The sequence below is a fragment of the Cornus florida genome, unplaced genomic scaffold, assembly GCF_030987335.1.
Source record: "Cornus florida cultivar Cherokee Brave unplaced genomic scaffold, ASM3098733v1 CherokeeBrave_3.0.0_Hap2_Chr05, whole genome shotgun sequence".
In the NCBI taxonomy this organism is placed as follows: domain Eukaryota; kingdom Viridiplantae; phylum Streptophyta; class Magnoliopsida; order Cornales; family Cornaceae; genus Cornus; species Cornus florida.
In genome coordinates, this window is record NW_026775575.1 from 90588799 (window position 1) to 90616157 (window position 27359).

The following is a 27359-nucleotide window of genomic DNA, read 5'->3' on the forward strand; positions in this document are numbered from 1 at the left end:
TTATTGACCGTCAAGATCATGTTCTTCGTAATAAAGTCATATCGTTAGTACGTGTCCAGTGGAATCACCATAATGAAGCTGAGTCTACTTGGGAACAAGAGGATGTTATTCGCTCACAGTTTCCAGATATAGTGGAAGAAGGTAAGGGCGAATTCCGAGGACAGAGTTCCTTTTATTAGGGGGGAAGAATGTAATACCCCTAATTTAAAAAGGATAGTCTCGGTATTATTTTAATAGGTTTAATTGCATTTAATTATTTAGTTGTTTTCTTGGCTAATTGTTTACTTGTTTAATTCATTTAATTATTTGTTTAAATTGAATTGAATGTGATTTAATTGTTTTATTTTTATTTTTATTTTATTTTTATATTTTTAAGGAATTGGATATGGATAGTAGTAATTGACCAATCAATTGGGCTCCATGGACTACTTGGATAAGGGGTTTAATGGGTACGGATGATTACCCATGTATATGTATATTTAATAAATAAATAAATAAATATATATATATATATGTAAGGAAAGTCCCTTTAATAATAATCTGATATATATTTATATATTATATATAAAAAGGGGTACACATAGATTATACGTAACATATATTTAGTTACCTTTTTAGTATTTAAATTTTATTTTATTTTATTTTTATTTCATTTTAGTTTGTCTTGGAATGGGAAAATGATTATGGTTATTTTAGTTGCCTATAAATATATAACTATAGAGTTGTGCAAGAAGTTAGAAAATATATCACGTACTATATTTTAGAGAGAGAAAGAAGGAAGAGGAAGGAAGAGAAAAAGGAAGAAGGAGGCTAGGGTTTTTATCAAATCCCTAAAGGCAAGTTCTAATTCTTCTCTTCTCCTTTGATTCATACTCTATGCATGCTAGATTAATTCTAGGTTTTTTTTTTTTTAATAAATTAATTGGAATCTAATTATATGAATTGATTTAGGAATTTCAGTTCATATTTCAATAATGAATTTTAATTATTTGTTTTCTTCTGCCTACGCTGTTGGTGGTCTTGATTTTAACTTAATTTATGTTATTTATGTTAGCATGAATCAATCAGTTTATGCATATGTGGGTAAAGTCATAAGGCATTCTTTATAAATTTGTGCGCGCCGAATGAGGAAACTATTGATAATTGATTTAATAAAGAAAATCCAGAATGTGATTTAAATGGTAATGAGATTTTGTTTTCTTTCCATGCACGCCGAACGAGGAAGAATAGCATTAGGAATCTTCAATTTGTTACATTGAGTTTGCAATTGAAATTCAATTCCTACGTAAGCCATAATGAAAAGTCAACTTAAAGTAATTTGTTATTATTTCAAATTATTAGGAAGGAATTTGGTATGTAAAAAAAAATGTTAATTATGCGCTAAATATTTTAAAAGTTAGACTAATTAATATTGTGATATTAAACTGATATTATTATTTTTGATTGATGGATTAGTATTAAATATTTATTTAATAAATTTATTAAAAATTGGAATGCATGATTTAAGTTTACATGCTAAGTATGGAATTTAATTAATTATAAAAGAGATAAATTAATTAAATATTCTTGGAGTAAATTATTTTAATCAATTGTTAGATTTAAATTAATTTAATCAGAATATGGATATGTACAATTTAGTTGAGATGCATGCTAATTTCTTGTGATGTAAATTAAATGCATACTATTTGGAATTTATATTTTTGCTCAAGTAAATGCAAAGGATGTGTATATGATTTATATCATATTTATTTGGATTGTTATATGTAAACATTATTGACATTATCCTTGGATTTGAAACTTTTCATTGGTTATGATGTGGATTAATGCACCATTATGGGAAGGGGGCATGTTAGGGACGGATTAACTTAAAAGTTAAGTCCTACCTATTTTTAATAAGGGAACGGATTAACCATAGTGTTAAGTCCTACTTATTCGTGTCAGGTCAACGGAATAGTTGGATGACATATTATTAAAATAATAATTGGATAGTTTATTTTTGATGGTTGGATAGGACGGATTTTAAATATATAATTATACACCATGATATGAGCTTGAGTCTCAGGATCAATGGTTAGGGTGCGTATATCGCCAGGGATGTGTAGCTAGATATAGCGTAGTTGTGTACCCTGGTAGGTCTAGGTACTCATGCCCACTATGTGTGCGTTTTGCATGTTGCCTACTATTCAGGTTGAGACAACTCTATAGTCTAGTGAGGTTCCTTTAGTGTGTATATATCTACATATGGACTATTTAGTTATTGTTGAATTAATTAGGATGTCTACGTGTATCGGGTTTCTGTTTGGGATGTAGTAGATTAGAACTTGTTTGTGGGCCTAACCCACCATTATTTTTCAGGTGTTCGTCAGTTCCAGTCTTAGAGATTGTTCGTGCCGAGTAGAGACAGTCATTCACTCTTCCGACTCTACGTAGGACTCGTCTTCATTAGTTACTTATTATTTTTATTTCGGTTCAGTTATTTCAGTTAGGATATTATTAGGGGTCCACATGATGGATTCCCGAGTTGTAGTTTAATTAATTACTAGTATCCGAAGATTGGAGAATTTTATTATTGAATTTTTAATTATTATTTATTTGAGAATTTTAAAATAGAGATTTATTATTTAGTTTCCTTCAGCTTATTATTTATTTATTCTTTATTATTCTTTTTGTATTCAAATGCTTGTTTAAATATTAATTGTTTGATATCCCTTGTATTTTGTGCTCGGACTTGATCACCCCGTGGCTCTAGAATTGAGGGGTATCACATTTTCCCTTCTGATTCTCCTGCCTTCCCCACTTCCGTGTTCAGATTTTTCACCTGCTTTCCCCACTTCCACTTTCACGATCTAAAAAATTTGGAAAGAAAAATGATAAGGGAATTTTAGACTTTTTGAAATATAAAATAAGGATATTTGGTAAAATTCTTTATTCGGATAATTACGAAGTATTTCAGAAAATACATGAAATATATATATATATATACTATTACTGTGTTTTTTTTAATTGACATGGCCCAATTTGGGCCACACATCCAAACTGGCGGGAATAGGCACTAGAGATGATTTCTCCCCCGAGGGAGGGAGGAGAGGCGACCGGGTATATATATATTAATTGTAAATTTGTAGTGTATTTAGGGGTATTATAGTCTTTTTATTTAATTCTTTTGGTTAGAGAGCACCCTTGACCAAGTCAAAGGTATTTAAATCATATTACATAGTGTTAGAGTTCAGAACATAACAGTTGAGGTGTGAGTGAAAGACGGAACAAACGTTTGTAACGTGAGTGATAATAATTTTAGAAAGATACTTGAGTGTGATATTTGGCCAAACCTGAGAGAGTGTGAGTGAAATTAATCCTAAATTTTAATAAAATGTATCATATCAATAATTATTTATACCCATACTTTATTTAAAGTAACAAAATATTTAAAAATTGGAAAACTTTGAACTCATAGTAGCATTGCTAAGTTCCGTCTGGCCAGAGCTATTAAGCATGAACTCAGTTCATTTGCATTCTCGGAACAATAGTTTAAATAGGTGTGGCAATAATTTTTCTATCACGTGTGGATCTTATGATATGGTGCATTTGCTCTCATGTTATCATTATTTGTATTATGAACACTGTCTAATTACACTGTCTAATTATTAAACGAATTACATGACACCGTACTTGTTTAATAAATGAATTAACACGTAATGTAACGATGATAAGTGACATTTAATTACAAATTTTATATTATTAGACTCATTTAAAAAATAAACACAATTCATTTAAGTTAAACATGTCAATTTTAATAAAACACTACCGAACACAGAAACCGTATTTTAAAGTAATTTGATTTATTCTAAAATAAAAATATATTTGGTAACAAAATTTACATCACTCACACATACCGTTGAGCCCCAGTTCGTTGGTTGGTAACTAAATTTGTTGATAAACCTTTGTTTTTTACCCAATTGCCAAAATAATAATAGTAATAAATAAATAAAAAATACTCCTGGTTGCCGAGTAGGTCGTTAGCATTTCGATTTGGCTTAATAAGATTAAAATTCACTACCCTAGGTTAAGGACTCCCTGTCAATTGCCCAGTTTCACTAGCCAGCTCTTGCCTGTTCTCAATTTCTAAAAAACTCAATAGTCTCTCTCCCTTCAACACCACTCTCGTAGTCTATACCGTATTATCCAGACGTAAAAACTGGAATTTTTTAGAAGAGAGGTACAGACACCTAGAGAAAAAGATAGCGACATTAGAGGAAGCCTATACATATATATATGTATGTATATTAATATTATTATACATATATACTGTACATATACAATATAATTTTGAAAATTAGGATGGGGATGATAAGGAAGGAATAGTCTGAAACACACAAGATGCATGTGGAGGAGAGCCACCCACTTGCCCCTGATCGGATGTGGTTTCGAATTTTCACCTCCAAATGCTCATCCTCAAAATGGTGCGTCTCTCTCCATGACCCCAACCGTCCTTGTCTTCATCCCACCTCTTGTCGTCATCACTCGCTTTCTATAAGATGTGACTTTTTTTCAGCCAATTATTTATTTCACTCATCAAGTTTATCTACAACTCCTCCTCCTCTGGTTCCTCTCTGCATGCACTCTCCTTCATAGTCTTGGAACCCAAGGTCTATTTCTCTCCTTTCATTCTCATACTGTTTATGTTATTTGAATTTCAGTTCAGTTTATTTATCTCATTAAGCTGAATTTAATATACAGGAGGTGTGATTCTTATGGGTTCAACTTATTTATGTTATTGGAAATGCTGTTCAGTTTTTTTTTTTGTTTTTTTTCCACTTCTTTTCACACTCAATTTCATTGATTGTGCAAATACACATATGCACAAAACACACAAGGTGTTAACAAGTGTTGACACTATTTCATTGCAGATATGTAGTTAATCCTGTTGCCTTTTTTTTTTTTGCTTGGCAGTATAGTTCTTCAAGATTTGGTAGTGTTATGTATATATGTCTTTCCTAGTATGAATATGTGTATATGCTTGTTCTTTTCTTTTATGCCATGTTCGGTTATTTTGTCTCCAATTCCAAAGCACCAATTCCATACAACCAAACATACCATTAAGGTTTTTGTGGATTTGGAATGGAATTACTTTTATACCAGTCTTGTAGAATCTGATACAACAGTTAACATTTTTTTTTTTAAACTTCTCAACATCTCATGTGCATCTTATCGTTCTTTTTTCTTTTCTTAAATTCCTATTTATTTCTTTCTTCTCTTGGTGATGAATTTTTCCTTTTCTCATCTTGTAGTTATTATGTGTATCTAACCTTCAGTTGTTTTCAAGTTATTCTACTATATGTTAATAATTCACCTGCCTTCTTATCTAATTAATCTCCACAGAATTTAAGATCTTATTACAATATATAATTTATTTATCTTGGTTCACAGAAGGATTTAAACTAGAAAGTTTTAGTCAATTTCTTGTGGAATGAGTATATAGTATTCTGATTTCTGTAATTCTCATGATATCTTAAGACTTTCTGAGACGAACACAAGCAAATAACCACAAATATGGAGATAACCAATGTCAGCGAGTATGAGGCCATTGCCAAGCAAAAGTTGCCGAAGATGGTGTTTGATTATTATGCATCAGGTGCTGAGGACCAATGGACTCTGCATGAGAACAGATTTGCTTTCTCAAAAATACTGTGAGCTTCATACCTTGATTAGCAATTGCCACAATCACGACTTAACGATTTTCCCATGTTTTCATAAATGGTTTTGTTTTCTGGTACAAGTTGTTGTCCTCTCAAAAAATCGTTTCAATGAAATGCAGGTTTCGACCCCGTATCCTTATTGATGTAAGCAAGATAGACATGACCACCACTGTCTTGGGCTTCAAGATATCAATGCCCATTATGATTGCCCCAACAGCCATGCAGAAAATGGCTCATCCTGAAGGTAAGCAGCTATGTGCCTTGAGCGTATTCATTTTTATTATTGAAGCAGACTATAATTTGAAAACTTAGTTTGCTTTTTTATTTTATAAGTATGTTGTTATGTCAATATGCACTCAATTTCATCCATGCTTTTGAAGTCCTAAATTTATCAAGTTTATGAATATCAACTTGAAAGTTCAATCTTATTCATAATTTCATTAATTTGAGAACTTGTAGTGAGTTCTAGAGCAGGGACTTTATTCTAAAGGTTGATGAAATACCTAATTATTATTAATCCTTTGAAAATGATTCCTATGTCTTGACTTGGTTGAGTCTTAAGTAGATGACAATTGAGAACTTATGGTGAGTTACAGAAGGGAATTGAATGTAAATTTTTTCGGTCTTCAGTCTATAAACTTAACCTTTCTGGGAGCTTCAGTTAATTATATTTGGTTCAATACTTTAATTTATTTGACTTGGAATCCAGCCATGCTTACTGATATTATTTTTATCTCCATTTATCTTTAGCTTGTTCTCAAGTAGCCACCTTTATTAAATTCATGAACAATAAATCTAAGATCAATGCTCTCTCACTCCCTAGTTATGGGAAGGCGTTGCTGAAAGCCTGAAATGACAACTGAAATGCATATTTTAATAAGTCCCCATTTTCTGAATGTTGCCTAGGTCTCAAGCACTTCCTTTATATGTGTATTGACCATCTAATTGATTTTTGTTATACTCCATTTGGTTTTTGAGAATATATAGGGAAAGAAAGTATATTGTTTTCCTGCAAATGGAGCAATAGGATCTAACTTTAGTTGAGTTTTGATCTAGTCAAACTGATACAGGGGCTTTATTCCAAATTTAGTAGTCTACTTATAAAAGGATTTTACTGAGGTGGTAATACCAATCTGCTTCATTATGAAAATATGGTCAATAAAAGAACACGGTTTCCAATCTGATGACATGGCTTCATTCTCATGCAGGAGAGTATGCAACAGCAAGAGCCGCATCAGCAGCTGGAACAATTATGGTTTGGATTCTCACATTTTTAATTTTCCAATTATTCCTCAAGCAACACTACAGATTTCAAACACCATGAACTTCACCTGCTCACATAACTTTTTGCTATCTGATTTAATGAGACAATGATCTGAACACCTGGACAGAGAGACTCGTATACTTTAAGGTTTAGTTATATGAAGAAATTTTATCATAATGCACTAATACCCCCACTAAGCTTCATTCCTGGGCACATGATCCTAAATGTGGTACACTTTCATTCTGGAACAGTAAATTTTCTGACCTAAATGTTGTTTATATTTCCTTTGTTATTTTTTTCACTACTGGAAGGCAATATCAAGAATAAGGAACTGAATACTATTAAGGATATGTAATTCTGTCATATATAGGGGCAATGACCATAATACACTGGAGGGCCAACATTTTTGAAAAATAGGTGGCATGATATCCTTACAATAGCTTTAAACCATATAAACTCACTCTTTTTTTTTTTTTTTTTTTCCTAATTGGTACTCACACACACTTGTCTCTTTTTGAGACTTGAACCCTGACCTCTATTTGGGGGGAAAGAGACTAATACCGTTAGGCCACTGACCCATTGGTCATATAAACTCACTCTTGTCAGATCACATCCTATGGTATGCAGCATACTGCGTACCAACTCTAGTTCTGTGTAGTGTTTACCACACAAATAGCACTCTAGGTAACACTAATTTGTATGTGTGTGTGTTCTAGTTCTGAGACGACCTGAAGTCATATAGAGAGGTCTAACCTTAAGAGGAGCCGGTGATATTTTAGAACTCTCAGTGGATGTTACAGATGATTTTTGAAAACCTTTTGAGCTATATTTGACATTTATAACCAAGGTTTTTGGTATTTACTATGTATATTATTGCAATACTTAGGTGGTAGCAGTATGTCAGATGACAATTAATCTGTTTATATTGCACACGAGGAATCTATAATTGTTTCCAATTTTCACATGGACTAACCATTACAAGTACTGATCTTCATTCAGAATTTAAATCTATGAGAACTACATTTATGGGAGTTTATCATGCTTCGTGGCTTCTAGGATCTAAATAGCGTACGTTCCACTTCATTTATGCATCATTTTTCGTTGTTCCAGACATTATCATCGTGGGCCACTTCTAGTGTTGAAGAGGTTGCTTCAACAGGACCTGGAATTCGCTTTTTCCAGCTTTATGTAAGCTTGAAATAACGTCTTCACTTTATTTTCTTTATCATATTTGTTATTTATCTGGTCCTGACGTGTAAATATAATTATTTATGCTCTGTATGGGGGATAAGTCCGTTGCTTTTGATTCTCAGGTGTACAAGGACAGGAAGGTAGTTGCTCAGCTTGTGAGAAGAGCTGAGAGGGCTGGCTTCAAGGCTATAGCCCTTACAGTTGATACCCCAAGGCTGGGTCGTAGGGAAGCTGACATCAAGAACAGGTGCGCTTTTCAGTTGAAACATTGTTACAGGAATGACAGGTTTAAACTACTAGGTTGAGCAGTATTTAGCTCAACTTAGTCAGTTCAGCTTTAAGGAGTCAAAACTTAAGGTTACTTTAATGTCCAAAAACACTTTTGATTGCTTCTGTTACAGATTTACTCTGCCACCGTTCTTGACATTGAAGAACTTTGAGGGATTGGACCTTGGCAAGATGGATGAAGTGAGTGAAAGATATAACTATCTCACTGGTTATCATAAATGATGAGATTTTCCTCATGTTATTCTTGATTTGTTTTCCGGGGAAATGCAGAGCAGTGACTCTGGACTCGCTTCATATGTTGCTGGTCAAATTGATCGTTCTCTGAGCTGGAAGGTATGTTAGTTGGGCTTGTGGTCAAAGTGGCATTGCTTTAAGGTTATGATCATACTTCTGAAATCCGTTGGCTTATTGCATACACACACACACACTCATACTTGGACTCTTTAGAAGGATCAATTTCATCATTTCCGATAGTTCAGAAAGAGCTCGGAAACCTTTTGCTTTTTTTTCTTTTCATTTTATTTTTTGTATTTAAATAAATAAATAAATAACTGAGAAATGGAATTCCGCAAAAAATACGAGGGAGTAAAATGCATATGAATTTTAGTAAATTTATGAACTGGAAAAAAAAAAAGAAAAAAAAAAAAAGGGGGTTTCAACAGCTGAAATCTGCTGCATATTTGATAATTTGACAAGAGAAATGGATTTTGGTTGGAGGAGGTTCAGCAAGAACAACGGAAAAACATGATCACTTGATATGTAAAGATTGCATAGGAATGACTGCATTTGAATAATCTCTCTCCGGATATGAACAGGATGTGAAGTGGCTTCAGACAATCACCAAATTGCCTATCCTGGTGAAAGGAGTACTCACGGCTGAGGACAGTAAGAACGCTAGAACTTAAGGTTATTTGCTCACCGTCATTTTTGCTCATGAATCAGAGTATCGATTCTTCTCTGCTGACAATGCAGCAAGGATAGCTATACAAGCTGGAGCAGCTGGTATTATCGTATCCAATCATGGTGCTCGGCAACTGGATTATGTTCCTGCCACTATCATGGCTCTAGAAGAGGTATCCAAACTTGTTCATACCTGTTTTTTAGTGCATCTCTTTCACCTGATATTTATATTGAACTTGCAGTTATGTGAAAACTTATACTATTATGATATCATGGTTTCTGTTGAGTTAATCTCAGGTTGTGAAAGCTGCACAAGGTCGTGTGCCTGTCTTCTTGGATGGAGGGGTGAGGCGTGGAACTGATGTCTTCAAAGCATTGGCCATTGGAGCCTCTGGCATATTTGTAAGTAAAGTAACAAAGATCCCTTTATTTTCTCGTTCCTTTGGGTGGTGGCTGTCATACGCCAATCAGGAAAACATGATTTAGCTGGTATCCTATTAAGTTCATCTTTTTAAGTCAGTCGTGCAACTAAAACTTTGTACCATGTTAAACTTACTGAATTGAGAACTTTATTGCTTTCCCTAAGTAGTTTCAGTTCAGTGAGGAGAAGTATGTGGATACCTTAAAATGTGAATTGAAGTACTACCGCATAATTCTCTTCTTCTTAATAGATAACTGATTTCAATTACGACAGCCAGAGGCTAATTTCTGTGGGAAAATCATATTTGTCTAGAATTAGGCTGGTCATTCATGCTGTATATATTCTTCCCATCGCTTTGAACTACTTGGATGACACTATGATTCTGTTCCATACTTATTGTGATTTCAATTTCTATTGTAAAAAGTATACTCTCAATTAATCATCTTCTCAATTTTAGATTGGACGACCTGTGGTGTTCTCACTGGCTGCTGAAGGAGAAGCTGGAGTCAGAAAAGTTCTCCAGATGCTGCGCGATGAGTTTGAGCTAACTATGGCATTAAGTGGTTGCACTTCACTCAAAGAAATAACCCGCGACCACATTATGACAGAGTGGGACCTTCCTCGCCATCGCCCAATACCCAGGTTGTAAAAGAATGCGGTTAAAATGGGAACAACTGCATTTGTTATGGCAGAGTAATGCTAAAATGGTTACTATGTGTGTTCAAGAGCCTGCATTTCCTTTGAAGTATCTCAGTTCTGTTTCATTGAGTCTACATATATTCTAAAAACGTTAACCTTCTAAAATGGTGATGGATGGATATATTTTTCATAAATGGCCACTGCCGCCTTCTTCAATGTATATTCTTTTTATAAACATGTTATCATTTATTTAGTCCGCCAGATCTTCCTAAAATGATGTTTCGTCTATTAGGGATCTGCAATGGCAATGTTTTGAAATGTCGATGATTAAATGCTTGTCTTGAAGTTTTGCTAGAAGAGATACCAACTGTTAGACGATACATGCATGCTGTCAGTTCCCAGTCTGTTTTTGGATCTTGTGGGAAGGAAGGCTCATTCCTTCCCTCTTCCCAGCAATGAACTAATTCCTCCAAGAACATAGATATGTAATCGATCTTTAACTGCAAATAGTAGGTAGCCTTAGGGCTCTTTAAGACATTGTAAACACGAGGACAGGAACTCAAACCAGCACTTAAAATTGTGCCTGATGAGGTTTGTGATCTCATTTGTAATGTTCTGTTTGTTTACCTGTGATTTAGAGTTGAGAGGAGAGATGTTGGCTATTACTACCACAAAAAGGTAGAAATTCTAGCCCTGCTGGTTTATCTACTAAGGCGTTGATAAGGAGGGCCCTAGCTGACTAAGAGAGTTCTTCTTTGATGTCCGCTGGGTTAAAACTCATGATTTTAAGCCACTGCAAGAGAGTGAGGGAATGGAAAGTTGGATCAACACTTTTGCCAATACCCATTATGAGTTGACACTTAGAGAACAGTTATGTAGAGCAATTTATTCCATTGATATTCAATTCCCATGTTCCTGAAGGACTTGGTTCCTTCTGGCTGTAGATGGTTAATGTGCATGGTGCACCCCTCTTTTGGAGAAGGCATTGGGTGCGTCCGGCCACTGGGCTCATTCGAGCCGTACACGTGTCGGCGCGTGTTGTGCACGTTCGGCTCGGATGACACCGAATATCTAACCCCTCTTTAGGATATGTGATGAAGACTAGTATTTGAGGCTTGTACTTGAACTTTACTAAACAAATATCTCATACCATTTGAAAATAGTACTAACGCATGTAAGCACTTCATATTATGCAGACGATATAGGATTATACACTTGTAGCTTGTCAATGCTTCGCACCCGCCCACGTATACCCGTCCACAAGTTACAAATGATACATGAATCGAAGCCCAACCGATAGTGTGCCTAACTAGGAACCAACCAAATCCAAATGTTAGGAGGGGATATATTTGACAATCTAAACACCAGTCATGTTTACAAACTTCAACTCTACCAGCAAATTTAGAAATCTAAAAATATTAGGACTTCAATTGGTTTGCAACTCTAAAAGCAGTTTTTGAGAATTCAGAAAACAAAAAACTGTTTTTAGATAACTATAAAAGACAATTTTATAAAAACAAGTTTTTTTATAGCTGATTTTTAAAAACAATTTCAAAAAATTGAAGCAAGCATAATTTTTGTATAGTTTTCTATTGTTCGTTCTAAGAAAATAAAATACTATTTTCATAGTTGTAAACCAAACAAATCCTTATTATTTGGTTTTGGAATAATTTTCAATTTTCAATTATTGTAAAAAAGAGAATAATTAAAGACAACACGTGTTAATGATACTAAAAACATTAAATCTCATTCTATACTTATTTCGGACAATTGATTATTTCATCCTAAATCCAATTGGTAAATCAAAGGCTCTGTGTGTCCCTTGTTCGAAAGCGTACATTATCTAATTTTGTTTGTAGCCTGTGTCTGTTTATGTCAATTGGATAAATTACATTAAATTTTTTATACTGATTTATTATGTTTTATAACTATTTGGACTATCCCCTCTTACTTGTACGGTTGTACCACTTTGAAAAATTACAAACCTTTTGCTAATAATTTCAATGGAAAGTCATTTGGATATATTAATAAAAAATAAAATAAAATAGTATTACAGGAGCAAAATAAAAAATTTAAAATTCTTAACTGTTTATTTATTGTAATGTTTAACATAATATTACAGTTTTTTATTTTTATTTTTATTTTTATTTTTTTAATTTTAAAAAGGTACAATGAAAGCACACACTCACAAGTCACAACTCACAATGCCCTCGTAGGGTTAGAACACTCACCCTTCTTCCTGTCCAATACTTTCCATACAAGAAGTCGAATAGCGGGATTGGTGCAAGTGGAGAAGGGAAAAAAAAAAATAATAATAATAATAAAAAAACCTTAAAATCTTTAATTAAGGTAATAAAAATTAAACTTAAAATCTTTAATTACGGTATCGTGTTGTTTTGTAAATTACAAACATTTAGAAGGGTATTTAAGTCTTTTCACTATTGGTACTAATACTAGCAAAATAGCAGGGTCGAAGAGGGTAACTGAGAAGAAAGTTTTTTCCCTCGACAAAGTGCCGCACTGAAACCACAAGAACAGCAGACTATCAATGGCGAAGAAACGAAGCAGACAACAAAATCCAGAGCCTTTTATGGCCGAAGAATCCGCATCGGTCTCCAAGAGACGAAACAAACCTTCCAAGCAACACCAGAAAGAAGAGAAGGTATCGTCTATCTACTTTCTCTCTCATCTTTCCCTACTTACCTTCTCTCTTTACTTACCTTCTCTCTGTGTTTTGCAGCTTATATCAACTGGTATGAGTTCCAAGATATTGAAGGAAGCTTTGATTCAGCAAAAGGAGGTCCAAGAGGAGGCGGAGGAGCAAAACCCTAACAAACTGGTGTTCGACGAGGAGCCGCCCGCTCTGGCCGCATACGAAGAAGAGGATGTGGATGAGTTTGATGGATTTTCAGAGACTCAAAGCCAATACGGTGGTTATGAGGTCACTTTGATTTATCATTTTTCTTAAAAAAAGAAATTTCGCCTTTAGCTCCATTTAATTCTCTTCAATATCTGCTTGGTTTCTGGGAAAGTGGTGAAAAGGAAAAAAAAAAAATAGATTCCGTGTTACGTAATTTGCTTTGTAGCAAAATTGCAATGGATTGATAGACCCACATCAGTATAATAAGATAGATCCTTCTCAAGCAACCACCGGGGAATTCATCCCAAAACAAAACAACTTCCTAGTTCCTACGCAATGCATACATGTTTCTTTCAATGAATCTGCCACTCCATTAGAGCATATAGGAACCACTCAGAACATTATCCTAGTTGAACTATTCAATCAGGACTTGGTATCTTGAAAAATTGCAGCATCGATAGAACAAGAGTGACTCAGTTTCATAAGTTATAGAAAAATATCCCTTATATCAAGCCGCGCTAAACCCCAATCTCTAGCCATGTTGATGGCACTTCTTAGCTTAAGAGCCTCCGCTAGAAAAAAGTCTCATTTATATTATTAAAATAACAAATACCAGCCTTAACAATTTTACTATTGGAATTTCCCTCAGCAATGCCTCCTTCACTTTCAGCATTTTGTTCATTAAACCCAGCGTTCACACTCACCTTGAGTCTCTGCAGAGTCCACCCATTCACAGCAACTCTAGACCCAGAAACAGTTTTGTACTCATCCTCACAACCCACAATAGCTTCATAAAATTCATTGAAGTTTGCAACAGCCACCTCCACAATCCTTCTAGCAACCATCCTTTATTATTAAAATAAGGATAAGGGGAAATTAGATCTTACTGACCAAAATTTAAAACTTTACTTTACAGTGACCTTAAACTAAAAAAAAGACAAATAGCCACCAAAATTAAAAAGTTAATTGCTAATTAGTGACCAATCGAGGGTAATTTAGTCAAAAACACTTATTTAATGAAAGTAATTTTTAAATCAAAACCATAGGAAGAAATAGGGTAGTGAAAGGGCAATAACAACGAATGGGCAGCGAAGACAATGTGATGGGATGAAATTGATATTTGATATCAGTACCAACTCAGTGTATATATCTTTGTTTTTGTTTTTGTCAGTATTTATGTAAACACACACACACACACATATCAGTAATACCGTTCATTTACTTATCAGTCTTTATAAATTTATTTACTTTTTTCCTTTGAAATCTAGTGAAGACATACGAGAAAGATAGTTTTGATTCAAACATTTTTCAATATTCATATTGCTTGGTAGCCATCTTATTTGTTTCTTGGATCTTTATCAATTAATTTACCTTTTGCAACAAAGTACTTGTAATCAAAGTTTAGGAAATGTTAGGCTACAAGTCTTAGGAAATATTAACTTGGATAAATTAGGTTATTCAACGTGTATCATTGTTGTTCAATGTGTGTGTGTGTGTGTGTGTCTATATATATATATATATGCATATATATATATGAATGTTAGGCTATATGCGAACTTGAGTTAATAGGCTTCTTAAAAAAAGGGTATTTAGGACATTAAATTCTAAATGTTCACTAATTGACAATTAATTTCTAAGCTTGATTACTATTTATCTTTTTCTTAGTTTAAGGTCATTTTAAATCTATTTTTTTCTTTTTAATTTTGGTTGCTAAAATCTAATTTTCACCAAGGATAATTTCTATCCGTCCACAGTTGCCAACAAGTAGATGCTGCCATACCATGTAACTAATCACCATTAACGTCAACCAAGCACTGAGAAATTCACCAAGAGAGCCATGGTATGTTTATATCATTTGGAATTTCCTCTCTCGAAGGGCTTAATCTCCAATTGCAAAAGGACACCTCAAAAGCAAATGTCCAATATGCTCTGATTAGGGATGGCAATTTGCCCCGCGGGAACGGGTTTACAGCAATTTTGGGAGACGGTTTAGCTTATTTAGGCAGGAATGATTTTCATTAATGAAAACCCGCGCGGGTTCGGGGCGAGAGTTGGGGGGGGTCACCCCACCCCGTTTAGGTAGGTAAATTACTAAATTACTCTTATTTTATTAGTATATATAGTTAACTCTAGAAACCCTAGGTCACATTCATTCACTTTCTCAGCCGTTCTAGAGAGCAGCAGAGCCCTACAAACTAAGAACATTTATACCCTTGAATTTTATGTTAAATTATTGATTGCCCATTTTTTTATGAATTTTTTGAATAGTTATATAATTGTATTTAAGGAAAACAAATTAAAAACTAGGAGAAATTCTGGAACTAAATGGGGCGGGGCGGGTGCCCACGGGGGTAAAAAAGTTAAACGGGGGCGGGGGAGGGTAAAACCGCCCCATTGCCATCCCTAGTTATGAGCCAAGTCCACACAACTACAAACATCATCCACCCCTAATTTCTTCACTTCCAGTTGATTTATGAACTGGCAAGCAACTGTGGAAAGTGGAAACATTTCCAAAGGAAGCCTTTAATTTACCTTTAACTGGAAGCTTCTAGAGGTGTCTCCAATGCCCAGTCAGATTTATTTGCCCACTCCAATCTCCTCTATTAGTAATTGGCAGCCTCCTGTGGATCAATTTCTCCCTTGCAACTATGCAGGCACCATGAACTGAAAAATTTCCATCCCTACTTGGTCCCCAAATCACTTTATCTGCCCCAGCCAAGTATTTTCAAAGCCAATTTGGTGGTTCCGTGGTGCGTTTGATTCCCAATTTTTTTTTTTATAAAAATTATATTGGATGCAGAAGGGCATTTTCTGCTCTTGCAGAGAGCTTGAAATTGAAGGAAATAGAAGGGGAGCCACTTTGGGATGCAAATGCTTTGAAATCATTGATCCGCCTCCTTAGATTAGCACAGCCTCTTGGCAAAGGCCTTCTGCAGAGACTTTTGTTGAACTTATGTGCACATAGTGTTACGAGATCAATTTGTCTTCGTCTCTGCTTGATATGATCAAGCTTGAGACAGAATGCCCAACCAGTGGATTAATGATGCTTCATATATTTCTCTTCACTCACCTTTTGATTTCTGGAAAAGCAGAGAAAAAAGGAGGAAAATAAACTTAAGATTCTGTTTTATGTATTTTGATTTGCACGAAATTAATTATAACATTCAAATCTGAAGCTCCTCACTCCTGGTATTTCCTAAACAATGAGAACTAGTCTTATTGATCCTTTTCCTAATATTACAGGATGAGAGCAATGAGGAGGAGGAGAAGTTACTTGAGGCTTTCATGTCAAAGGATGCTAGTCAACAGCGCACATTGGCAGACCTCATTGTTGACAAAATTAAAGAAAAAGATGCACAAGTTTCTTCAGGTTTTGTTTACTTCTTCCCTTCTGTAGAGTTTGCCAGTTTAAATTGTTGGTATGAATCAATATGTCTCTTGGACTGCTACTCTGTATGCTAGAGTATAATTTTTTTTTAAAGGAATCTACTGTGAGTTAACTAGGGAAAAAAAAAAAAAAAAATCTACTGTGAATTTATACTCCATTTGTTTTATTTTTTATTTTTAAATACTACTGTTATTTGATATGAACTTTTATCAACTTGGGCTAAAAATAGAAGATTAGTTTACCGAAACTTCGCTACTAAATATCTGTCATGGCTCAAGATGGTTGAAATTTGAAGAAAAAAATCTTTCTTGAGGTCTAGTTTCCTTTTTCTCTCTCTAAATCGTGACTTAGCAATTCAGCATGATCTTGACTTTTTTGTTGTGTGCCTGAGGTACTATATTTTTATTTTTTTATTTTTTTCTGTTATTGATTAATTTGGCTTGATTCTGTTTTTGATAGAAATGCGACCCTTGCCTAAATTGGATGACTCCGTTATTGATCTATACAAGGGGTATCTTAGCTATCTCATGCTCATGATTGCAGACTTTGGGATTATGTATGTGATTAGGATTATAAAGACTTAAAAGTTGGCAATAAATTTGACTTGCAGAGTTGGTAGGCTTCTCAACCGATACACTTCTGGCAAAATGCCGAAAGCTTTCAAACACATACCTTCACTGCAACTTTGGGAGGAAGTTCTTTACTTGACTGAACCTGAGAAATGGTCGCCTAATGCAATGTACCAAGCCACAAGAATCTTTGCTTCCAATTTAGGTGTGAAGAAAGCCGAACGCTTTTACAAGCTTGTTCTACTCCCACGGGTCAGAGAAGATATTCTGAAAAATAAGAGACTGCATTTTGCCTTGTATCAATCTTTGAAAAAGTCTCTGTACAAACCGGCTGCCTTCAACAAGGGAATATTGTTTCCATTGTGTGAGGTATAAAATCTTTCATGATGTTAAAGATGAACCACTATATCCACTAAATTAACGGAAATATTATATTACTTTGATTACATTGTAATTTTTATATTATTCTTGATTCCATTATTTTCAGGTTACTGTTGAAATAATTTATAAATATACTTTTTTTATAAAAAAAAAAAAAACTAGCATATGAATATTTAATAATTGTCATCACCTTTTTTTAATGCACAGTCAGGGACTTGCAATCTGCGGGAAGCTGTTATTATAGGGAGCATTATTCAAAAGGTTTCTATTCCTCCGCTTCATTCAAGGTATGTTGGCAGTATTTTGGTGTGTGTTATTTTGTGATTTTATGTGTGATTTTCAAATAATAGGTAGAGTGTGTGGAGTTGAGGAAGGAGGAGGGTAAGGTAGCATTTTGAATAAAAAAATTCACGTTGTCTAAACCCCAAAGTGGACTCTTATGTGGAGAAGACGATATCAATGAAGGTTTTGCTCACATATTAGATAGCAAGAAATCCTTTAAGAGGCAGTTAACACTGTACCTCTAGAAATGAAAAATACTTATAATCAAAGATTGCGGAATAGGAAATATGGTAAATCTGTAAACTGTAAATAGCTTATGAAATAAATAGGAGGGTGAGAAATCTAGGATTGTAACTTGATGGGATGGAATGATTGTCAAAGCATGTTTGGTGTTGTATGTGTAAGAGGGATGAGGATTCTGTGAACCATCTTCTCTTGCATTTCCCTGTTGTTAAGGACACTGGGGCTATGTTCGTGCTGTATTTGGAGTTCATTGGGTTATGCCGGGTTACACTGTGGAACTCTGAGTCTTGGAAGGGATGTACAGTGGAGAGGCATGCTTGAGATGCGTGGGGGGCAAGCTCTTGTTGATTTGGTTGGGGCCTGTGGTTTGAGAGAAAGAGAAGGTCGTTTGGGTGTTGAAGCACCACATTATGAGCTCCCTTATTTTTTTGGGTTTCAGGCAAATGTGTATATCTGTGGTAGGGTTGGTGGATTTTTGGACAACTTGAGAGTTTTAGAGAGAGGTTTTTTATTATATAGTTGTTTTTGGGTGCGCGTTCTCCTTTTAGTGCACTTTAATGAAGTTTGCTTATTACAACAACTTGATGCTTTTGTTGGGGGGGGGGGGGGGGGGGGGGGGGGTTAACCCAACAATTATATTTACAACGCAACAATATGAATTAGTTAAGGATAGAGAGCAAAAATAAATAAACCATGAAACCACACTTGAATATACGATTTTTACGTGCAAAACTCCAACAGGAAAAACCATGAGAGTATGAGGCTTAGTCCAGGCAGATCAAATCCACTAACGAGAAAGAAATTTTATAACTAGGTTACCTATTTTCCAAATTTTAGAAAACCTCTACTTACCTCCTGACACGAACTGATCTGCCAAACTCACTCACAAATTCTTCAAGCACACAGTCAGCTCCATCAGCAGATCCGCTCCTTGCGTGATCCATGTCTCTACAAACATTTTTTTTTTTAATTTCTTTGGCTAGTCGTTTAGGTTGGCTGTTTGTGTGTAACTTGATGCGGCGTTGAAATCCTTGAAGCTCTGGGACTGTGCATTTTAACACTCAAGAACGCTGACCTATGTACATGGATTATGAATGAATGAAAAAGTCTAGCAATTGAATTGCTAGGAAGCACTATATGCCTCGTTAAAATATGATACTCAATTTTTGCTCTTTATGGTTTCTATAGGCTTGCGTAAGTTTTCTGAAAGCACAAGATCTTATTTATAGTCCACGAAGGCTGAAATAGTTTGGGCTTAAGATGGTTCAAATCAGATTTTAAAACTATTTTTTTGCGACTCTCGAATGATCAAGCCAAGTGTTAGTCGATCAACACTAGGTCAGTGAGCATCGGTTGATCCTTCAATTGATCGAACTTCCAGATTTGACTTTCCAAAAACAGTGTCATGTATTCCAAAACACGTTTTTATGGATCAAAATATGCAATTTTAAAACTTAATTTGTTTAATAATGCGAATGAATGCATATGAACCCTAAATTGGTGAGTGCACAATATTGACAGTTGAATTTACCTTTTTACCCTTGTTGAATCTTGAATTCTCTGAATTGCCCTTGGACTGAGGTAACTCAACTTACCTAACTTTTAAAATATAAACAAAGTTGGAACTCAAAATTACAAACTCCAGTTTTTATGGAATTTGTGAATCGAAGTCCTATTGACCTCACATACCCAAGTGTGGGTTAAAGATTATATCGGAGGAAAATAAGGAGGGCAGATATAAGCTTTTGCTAGTGGCACCTTGGGAACACCTATATGTTCTTGTATGCAATTTCTCTGTATTATTTGTTTAAGCATGAGGTCATGGATGCTTATAAACATATAATTTTCTTTGTGTTTGTATATTATAGTTTTGTGTATATAGAATTCAGTTGAAGCATACCAAGGTAAGTGATTGTGTTTCAAGGTTATGTGATCTGGTTTACTATATTGCTAACTTTGTCTTAGATCCAAGTATATACATTTTAAAGTTGAACACTGGTAGGATGGTAATAACTTCTGGCTTCTGTATGGTACCTAGTGTGTCAGATTTCAATCGCTAAAGGGTGAAAACGATCAATATAGTCATAAGCTCTCTCTTGGCTGGACATTTCTACTTTACTAATCTGTATGATTAATTGAAGGAAAGGAGGGGTTAGCAATTGCCCTATAAAATGTTGTACATATGGGTAAGAATGTTCAGTCATATTATAGCACAATTAATGGCATGAATTTCTTTGACCAACAAACTTTTAAACCTCGGTGGGGCCTTAGATTTTTCGCCTTTAGGCATTCTCACATATTGAGGGGTCGGGGAAATCATGAATAATGTGTCATTTAAAGCTTTGTTGTAATACCCAAATGTCTTTGATGAGAGCTCGTGTAAAGCTTGATCTACTGTTTTGGAATCGGTCATATTCATAGACTTAATTATGTCATGCTGATTTGGGGCAATTTAGTCACAGTTTATAATTTTGAATTTAGAAAACTCCATACTTCTCAACATTATTCTGTGGTTTTTATAGCTCATTCTCTGTCTGTCTATCACATTAGAGCTGCATTTTCAAACTTGTTTTAAGAGTTTTTTGTTATGCATTAGTTTATTGTTAAAAAAAGTTCAGTGGTTAGCTGTGTCCTTGCTAACTAGGATTTGAAGCTCTGGATGGGTTTAACATGTAAACACATAATGTAATCCAGCTAGTGACTGCTATAAAATAATAGCAAGAAGTTGGTGCAATTCCCCCAAATTACAGGAAAAATACTCCAATTATAGTGAAATTTGGGGAGCTGCCGAATTGATTCCCGTCTTATTTGGTTGGTCTATAACAACTATACAAAAACATATCCACACACAATGCACATCCTAGTTCTATGATAGCTTGAACGTGATGTGCAGTTAGTGAAGGTGCAATAGTTAACTATGTCAACCACTGTGTTAGCTTGTTAATATTTGCGAACTAAAATCTATCAATTTTGATGAATATAAATAAATTCACAAAACTCTAGCTGATAATATATGTGTGTATGAGAGTGGGACGCCATCTAGCCCCTACATTCTACATCTTTTGCTACTTGCTAACGTGGTGTTCTATGACTCTTTTAAAGTAAATATACAAACATTTTAAGTTTCCAAAATTATCCTTCTATTTCAAGAATTTTTTTGAAGCTAGCAATCTAAATCTCCAAATTTCGAAAGGAGTCATTTCGAAATTTGTAAAAAGTCAGGAGTCCCGAGAAGGGACACATTTCGGGACAAAAGGAGTATTAATTATGAGTTCTACCCAAAAATTATTTGTTGCAGTAATTTGATTATGAAGTTTCTGAATTATGAGGGAGGTCCCTAGGATGTAGAACAATTATTGTGGTCTTCTTTCAAATTTTGTCAAACACATGCTCCTCTGGACAATAAAATAGACAGAAAATGCAAAGCATTACATAGTTGTGAGTTTTACTTTTAACTGCTCTTTATAAATTTTTTTATTGTTTCTTTGTTTTATATATGTTGCTTTGAAGTGAGACTTCTATTTTTCTTAATTTAATTTTTTCATCTTCACCTTGAAGTTTTATTGATAATCTAACATGATCTTCTCAATGGACTTCCAGTGTTGCATTATTGAAGCTTGCTGAGATGGAGTATTGTGGCACAACAAGGTACATAATGTATCCCAATGTTTGTGGCTTTTTTTTTTTGTTTTTTCATGGATAAAAGTTTTTTTTTGTGCGGGTTTAACTAATCAATTGGTTCTTAAAATGCCATTTTATTAACACTTAATCAACTACTGAAGTGGTTTGGCTTTACAAAGGGGATGTTCTAATTGTTGCAATATGGTGATACTCTTATAGGACTCTTGATCTCTCTTCCTGATATCTGATATCTGTGCTAGGAGAACCCTTCACACATATGGAGATACACTTGTGCTATTTTGCCATTACTAATAATAAAACAAAAGGGGTTGGCTTAGTAAATTTTATTTGGGGTTAGGAGTTCCCATTTTCTTATCCATGCTGTGTACCTTATGTGTATATATATATATATACATATATATGTATATTCGATATGAAATAAAATAATAAATTAAATAGTATATGGATATACACATAATACATTTATACTCGAATACATATACATTTATATATATGTATTATGAAATCATTTTATGCTCTTGGAAGGTTTTGTTATCACACTTCCTTGTTTTACAGAATGTCATGAAAAATTGTTGACAATTTTGCATTGGCAATTTGATGCAGTTTTTTTATAAAGCTTTTGATTGAGAAGAAATATGCCTTGCCATATCGTGTACTTGATGCAATGGTTGCTCATTTTATGAAATTCCTCGAGGATTCAAGGACAATGCCAGTAATCTGGCATCAATCGCTTCTTGCATTTGTGCAAAGGTTAGTATTTGTTTTTTCTCTTGGCTACTTACCTTACACGATGGAGAGTAGAGGAGCATTGGTATCTTAGAAAGATTCATCATGGAAGTGAACTTAATGGCTTTCCACTAATAAGGAGACTGGCTGCCCTTGTTTCATCATTGCTTTCTCCCGTGTCATCCTGTCGTACAAGCACAAATTTTACAGAAGTCATTTGTACAGATGATGCGCAAATTTTCTTGAACTCAACTAAGTCTTTTCCCTACTATGTGTTGGCTCCAAAATGATGTTATTTTCCAGAAAAAGAAAAGTTTTGGAAAAATGACAGAAGAAAGCTTTCCATCTGTTGTTTTAATATCATGTTGTCGTTATAGTCATTTTTTGGGTGCTGGTGTGTTCAAATGTAATCTTTTCTGACGGGTTAAGAGCATGTAATTCCCATCGGATAGATGGTAAATTAGTACAAACTGTACTTTCCTACTCCAGGCAAGTTGTGCAGTTGTAGGTATGAATGCGGACTATACTATAGCCTTGCCTTGTCCTCCGTACAAAGTCAGGATCCAGGGAAATTCAAACACTCCTATGATCTGTTTTGCCCCCTGGCAAGATGGAGTCCCACAGTGTGAGGTTCCATTGCATGTCATGACTCATGAGCACTAGGCTAAGTGGCGCTTGACCAAGTATGCAACTTGTGGTCAGAGGAGTCCGAAGGGAACTTGCCTCCCAATTTTTTATATTGGGGTCCTTCAAGGATGCACAATGTTCTTAAGGTTTCAATTTCCTTTGCCACTAAGAGTACATGGAATCTGCTGTGCTTAGGGCCCCACATTCCTTCCCTAATGAGAAAGGGTCCACTGCCTACCAGTCTTGATTTGTGATTTGGGGTCCTTCAAGGGGTACTCATGCCTTTTAAGGTCTCAGTTTCCTTTGCCACAATAATTTGTTGTCCTTAGGCCCTTGCTTTCATTCCCCAACGATGGAAGGGTCAACTACATGCCTCAGTAGTCTCAAACTCCTTGTTGTCCTGTCACCGCGCCACGCAACTGGGGGCTCGTGTGGAACCTTCTCTCTCTGGTATTAGAGTGGAAGAATAAAACATATGTCATGGTCATCTAATAATATAAGCATACCTACTCTGCAAAGACAATCATAGTGCTACACAGAAAGGCTTGGTCTCCAGCTATATGAAAGCGATCATGATTTCTAAAATGGTTAAAACCCAAGCCACAGAGAACTATTAGGTTTTCACTTGCAATTGTCAGGGATTCCAACCCTAATCTCCGACCATGGCAAAAGACCATTTGTTTACATAAACCAGCAAGTTTATGGTATCCACTGTTAACCCATCCTCTTACTAGTTTTCTCAAGGAGTTACTCATCCTGCCTGACAATTGAAAGCAGTCCATGAAGCAAAATGGTGAAGAGAGAAAACAGGCATTAATGAATATTTAGTTATGAAGTTGGCCTTACAATCAAGCTAGGAAGCACGGACACGCCTTGATACGTGTTGGACACGCCAAAAAACATGTATGATATCAAATTGTCATCAATTGATTACAAACAGTATGGTCGGAAAGCTACATATACGAGTGTACAGATTTATATGATGTTGACTTTTGTCCTGTACATGGTAGAACTGATAAGCAATATACTGGCTAATTTTCAGTGAAAAAGGATATGCATAGATTGATACATATCCCGTGGAATTTGCATCGTTGAGTTCCTTATTTCTGTCTACATGTTTTTCGAACATTCTTAGCGTTGAAATGGCATTTTTAATATCATTCACTGCATTAAATTAATTTATAGTTGCTTTTTCCCTCATAGGACATAATTTGATTTTCTTTTTCTTCAGGTACAAAAACGAATTGACGAAGGAGGATAAAATTAACCTCAACACTCTAGTTGATACACAAAGGCATAAATTAGTATGGGATCGACTCATTTCTCATACTGTGCTAATTCCTTTTGACAATATTTTGTGGCAATACCCAACCGATTTGTCCCTCTTCAAATGCAGGTTACACCTGAAATATGCAGGGAGCTAAATAGTAGCCGCAATCGTGGTGAGAAGGAGGACGATCTTATGTCAATATATATCCTTCGCTTTTATGGAAATTTCATATATATATAGATATATTGGTCCTATATTTCTAATTTTGATGTTTCTTGTTTTCTTGGGTTATATATATACACACATAATTGTCAAATGTGTACCATTCCTATACTCAGCTTGTACTTAAATTTGCTAAATAAAATTAGAAACAGGAAAAATAAAAATCTGCAAAAAAGGTTGTGGCAATATATTATAGTGTGTTTTGTGTTGGCATACTTCCAAGTTTGAAGTTCCACTTTTCAACTTATGGTGCATCCTAGTTTTGTAAGATTTATTTAAAGTTAACTATGTCAGGTTCTGATTGGTCATGGAGAAATTGACATCTAAAATACATGAGAAAATCATTTATCTTGTCTTAATTTAAATAGTGGCATCATGTGTTGTATAATATAGCTAACATGATATGTATTACTTGATAACTGATTACTACTATTATTTTGATCCAAGTCTTTCATGTATGTCCTCTATTGCGCATATATATATATATATATTTATATACACAATGTGTCTTATTTCTCTGCATTGTGACAGATGAAATCAATTTTGCTTTCAATTTTCAGAATTTTCCATCAATAAATGCTTCCTTTTTCTTTTCTTTTTTTACATTTAAAACCCTTTTATATGTGGCTTACGGAACTATAGTATTTAGTTTGCAAGGTGTCATATTATTTCATATCCGGTTCTAAACGACTTAGTCTTAGAGCATGACTAGAATCTGGTAGAAAAGGCGGCGATGAAGAGTGTTGCAAGGTTGAATGTGGTTTGTTGAATCCTATTAATTATTGACAGTGGATTTGATAGATGCCCCTTTATTGTGGAGGAGTTGTGTTTACCGTTCTCGTGTTAAGACCACGTGGGTTGTGCACAAAAAAATTATGGTTACTTGTGGTTTAATCTGCGGTGCCTAATTTGTCTTTTCATGGTGTCCATGTCATCATAAACTCACAATATTTTGACGAATGCAAGAAAATTGTTTTTGGTAGTCAAGATCCCTTGTACATTTGATTGACTAAGCCTGATTATTTTTCCCTAAAAAATTTTCAATGTACCGCAGTACCACAAGTTCGTGTTTGATATTTGAATCACCAGTTAGTTATTTTCCAGATGTTTTATATATCTGTGCATGAAATCATATAGTCAAAGCTTTTCTTTAGTTATTAGGAGTTCGGATATTTATAGTTAATTAATTTCTATGAATTCAGTCTTTAACCAGGAAAAAAAAGTAGTAAAAAAATTCAGGCATTATCATTTTCTTTAAACTTCATATATTTTTGTTTCCTTGACGCTGTATCACCATCTCCTATTTATGTGATTAATAAAACTAGTAAAGAAGATTGGTTTGATATACCGGACGTGCCGATGGAAGAGGACTGAATGTTCATTTACAGCAGTTACTCTTGATCTTACAGGTAAAATTTTCTTTACAATTGTAGCTCTATATCTATCTCTTAATTAAAATAAAAACATAAAAAAATAAAGAAAGAAAATTCCAGCCATGACACTGTATTACTTTCATGATGCTATTTGTGCTGTATATGTATCACTAAAAGGTTTAAGTTTCATTTACAGGTATTTCCATGGTTTTCCGGGGAAGGAACCTGCACTCTTTAGAAATGCACTTATGGGGATGCTTTTAGTTGAAGGAATTGTGAGCAAGCAGATCTGGTTCGAGTCAGATGTTGGTTTCTACTACAGTTGATCGTTATAGATTATACCTTGCCGGTTTATTGCATTTGGTTGGCTTCTTATTTCTTGTTATGGAATAGTGTTTCTGAGAAGCTTTCAATTTTTGACAAATGACATTCTTTTTTATTTTATATAATCCAATATTTGACAAATGATATTCTATTTTATTGGGTGCCCTAAACTTGCCATGGAGTTGAGTTCCTAACATGGCTCAAGTAGCTTGATGGGAGCAACTTATTTTTTAGTTTGAAAACGAGAGCCATATCAAAGTAACACCATTTTCTTCAGAATTTTATTTCCTCCAAACCGGACAAAATTATGGTCTGAGATTTGACGCCTCTATTAAGGAGAAAGGATTGCGGGGAAGGAAGGTGACAGGATAGGTGGGCTGATTTTCTTTTTTGGTTGATTATGTCTTGGCTTAAAATAAATTTTTCGGATCATCTCATTTTGAAATGATTGTTTTTGTGTATACAGATTCTTTTCGTATTTTCCCTGAAACGAAGTTGTGTGTTCACCCAGTGCTAAACAGGGGAACAAAGGCTGGAATAAATAGAGGGGAGAAGGAATAGAAACCTGAGAGTGGAAGGTAGCTCGTCAGAGAGAATGACAGGAACCCCTATGCAAAAAAAAAGTCATAGTGGAAGATAACATAACAACACACTCTTGTATTGCAATTTGATACTACATTGGAAATCTCCTATATCAAGTACGAGCATACAGAAAAACCTATAATTAAAGATTGGCGAGTTTTTATTGAAAATAGGAGGGTGGAGTGCCAGCTTAATTTTTAAATGTTTTTTACATGGTAGTGCTGGACTAGCCCACTCTTACATTGTCCTCCTTTTCTTTTTCTTTTTCTTTTTCTTTTCCCTTAATTTACCAAACAATAAAATTCGAACTCGGGCACATAAGGAAAAGGAGATTGGGCTCAAGTATTTTATAGAGATGCTTGCTACACTTGAAATTTGTACCATAAGAGATGCAATACCCGACTTACAACTCTTTTTAAAAGCACTTTTATTTTAAAAGATTAGTTTTAGGTTTGGTAACCTTTAAAAACA

At 34.6% G+C, this 27359-nt stretch overlaps 2 protein-coding genes across 4 annotated transcripts in view; both read left to right on the forward strand.

The window, feature by feature from the left end:
* Positions 1-10652, forward strand: part of LOC132307567 (glycolate oxidase 1) — a 96582-nt gene extending 85930 nt beyond the window's left edge. Inside the window, exons 1-12 of one of the 3 annotated variants that reach the window (XM_059805364.1) lie at positions 4499-4646; positions 5515-5687; positions 5816-5940; positions 6905-6951; positions 8071-8148; positions 8274-8398; positions 8553-8619; positions 8710-8772; positions 9255-9324; positions 9412-9512; positions 9637-9741; positions 10218-10652. In XM_059805364.1, coding sequence (XP_059661347.1) covers positions 5551-5687; positions 5816-5940; positions 6905-6951; positions 8071-8148; positions 8274-8398; positions 8553-8619; positions 8710-8772; positions 9255-9324; positions 9412-9512; positions 9637-9741; positions 10218-10409 — 1110 coding nt within the window. In that variant the 5' untranslated portion in view covers positions 4499-4646; positions 5515-5550 and the 3' untranslated portion in view covers positions 10410-10652. Of the gene's footprint in view, positions 1-4498; positions 4647-4715; positions 4741-5514; positions 5688-5815; positions 5941-6904; positions 6952-8070; positions 8149-8273; positions 8399-8552; positions 8620-8709; positions 8773-9254; positions 9325-9411; positions 9513-9636; positions 9742-10217 lie in introns of those variants that run through there. The other 2 variants (XM_059805365.1, XM_059805366.1) reach the window with 2 other exon arrangements.
* Positions 10653-12865: 2213 nt separating this feature from the next.
* LOC132307569 (bystin) lies at positions 12866-26460 on the forward strand. The gene is made up of 12 exons (XM_059805368.1): positions 12866-13061; positions 13140-13340; positions 16503-16629; positions 17107-17158; positions 17258-17585; positions 17805-17884; positions 21723-21770; positions 22368-22514; positions 24349-24421; positions 24514-24589; positions 25904-26018; positions 26179-26460. Exons 1-11 carry the CDS (start codon positions 12948-12950, stop codon positions 25981-25983), a joined length of 1326 nt encoding a protein of 441 aa, XP_059661351.1. The 5' UTR covers positions 12866-12947; the 3' UTR covers positions 25984-26018; positions 26179-26460.
* The last annotated feature ends 899 nt before the right edge of the window (positions 26461-27359 follow it).

Excerpts from the sequence above, each read along its gene's own strand:
- LOC132307569 (XM_059805368.1), top strand. The coding sequence starts at position 12,948 with ATGGCGAAGAAACGAAGCAGACAACAAAATCCAGAGCCTTTTATGGCC. Across the intron at positions 16,630-17,106 it reads AGATGCACAAGTTTCTTCAG|AAATGCGACCCTTGCCTAAA; the intron begins GTTTTGTTTACT and ends TGTTTTTGATAG. Across the intron at positions 17,586-17,804 it reads TATTGTTTCCATTGTGTGAG|TCAGGGACTTGCAATCTGCG; the intron begins GTATAAAATCTT and ends TTTAATGCACAG.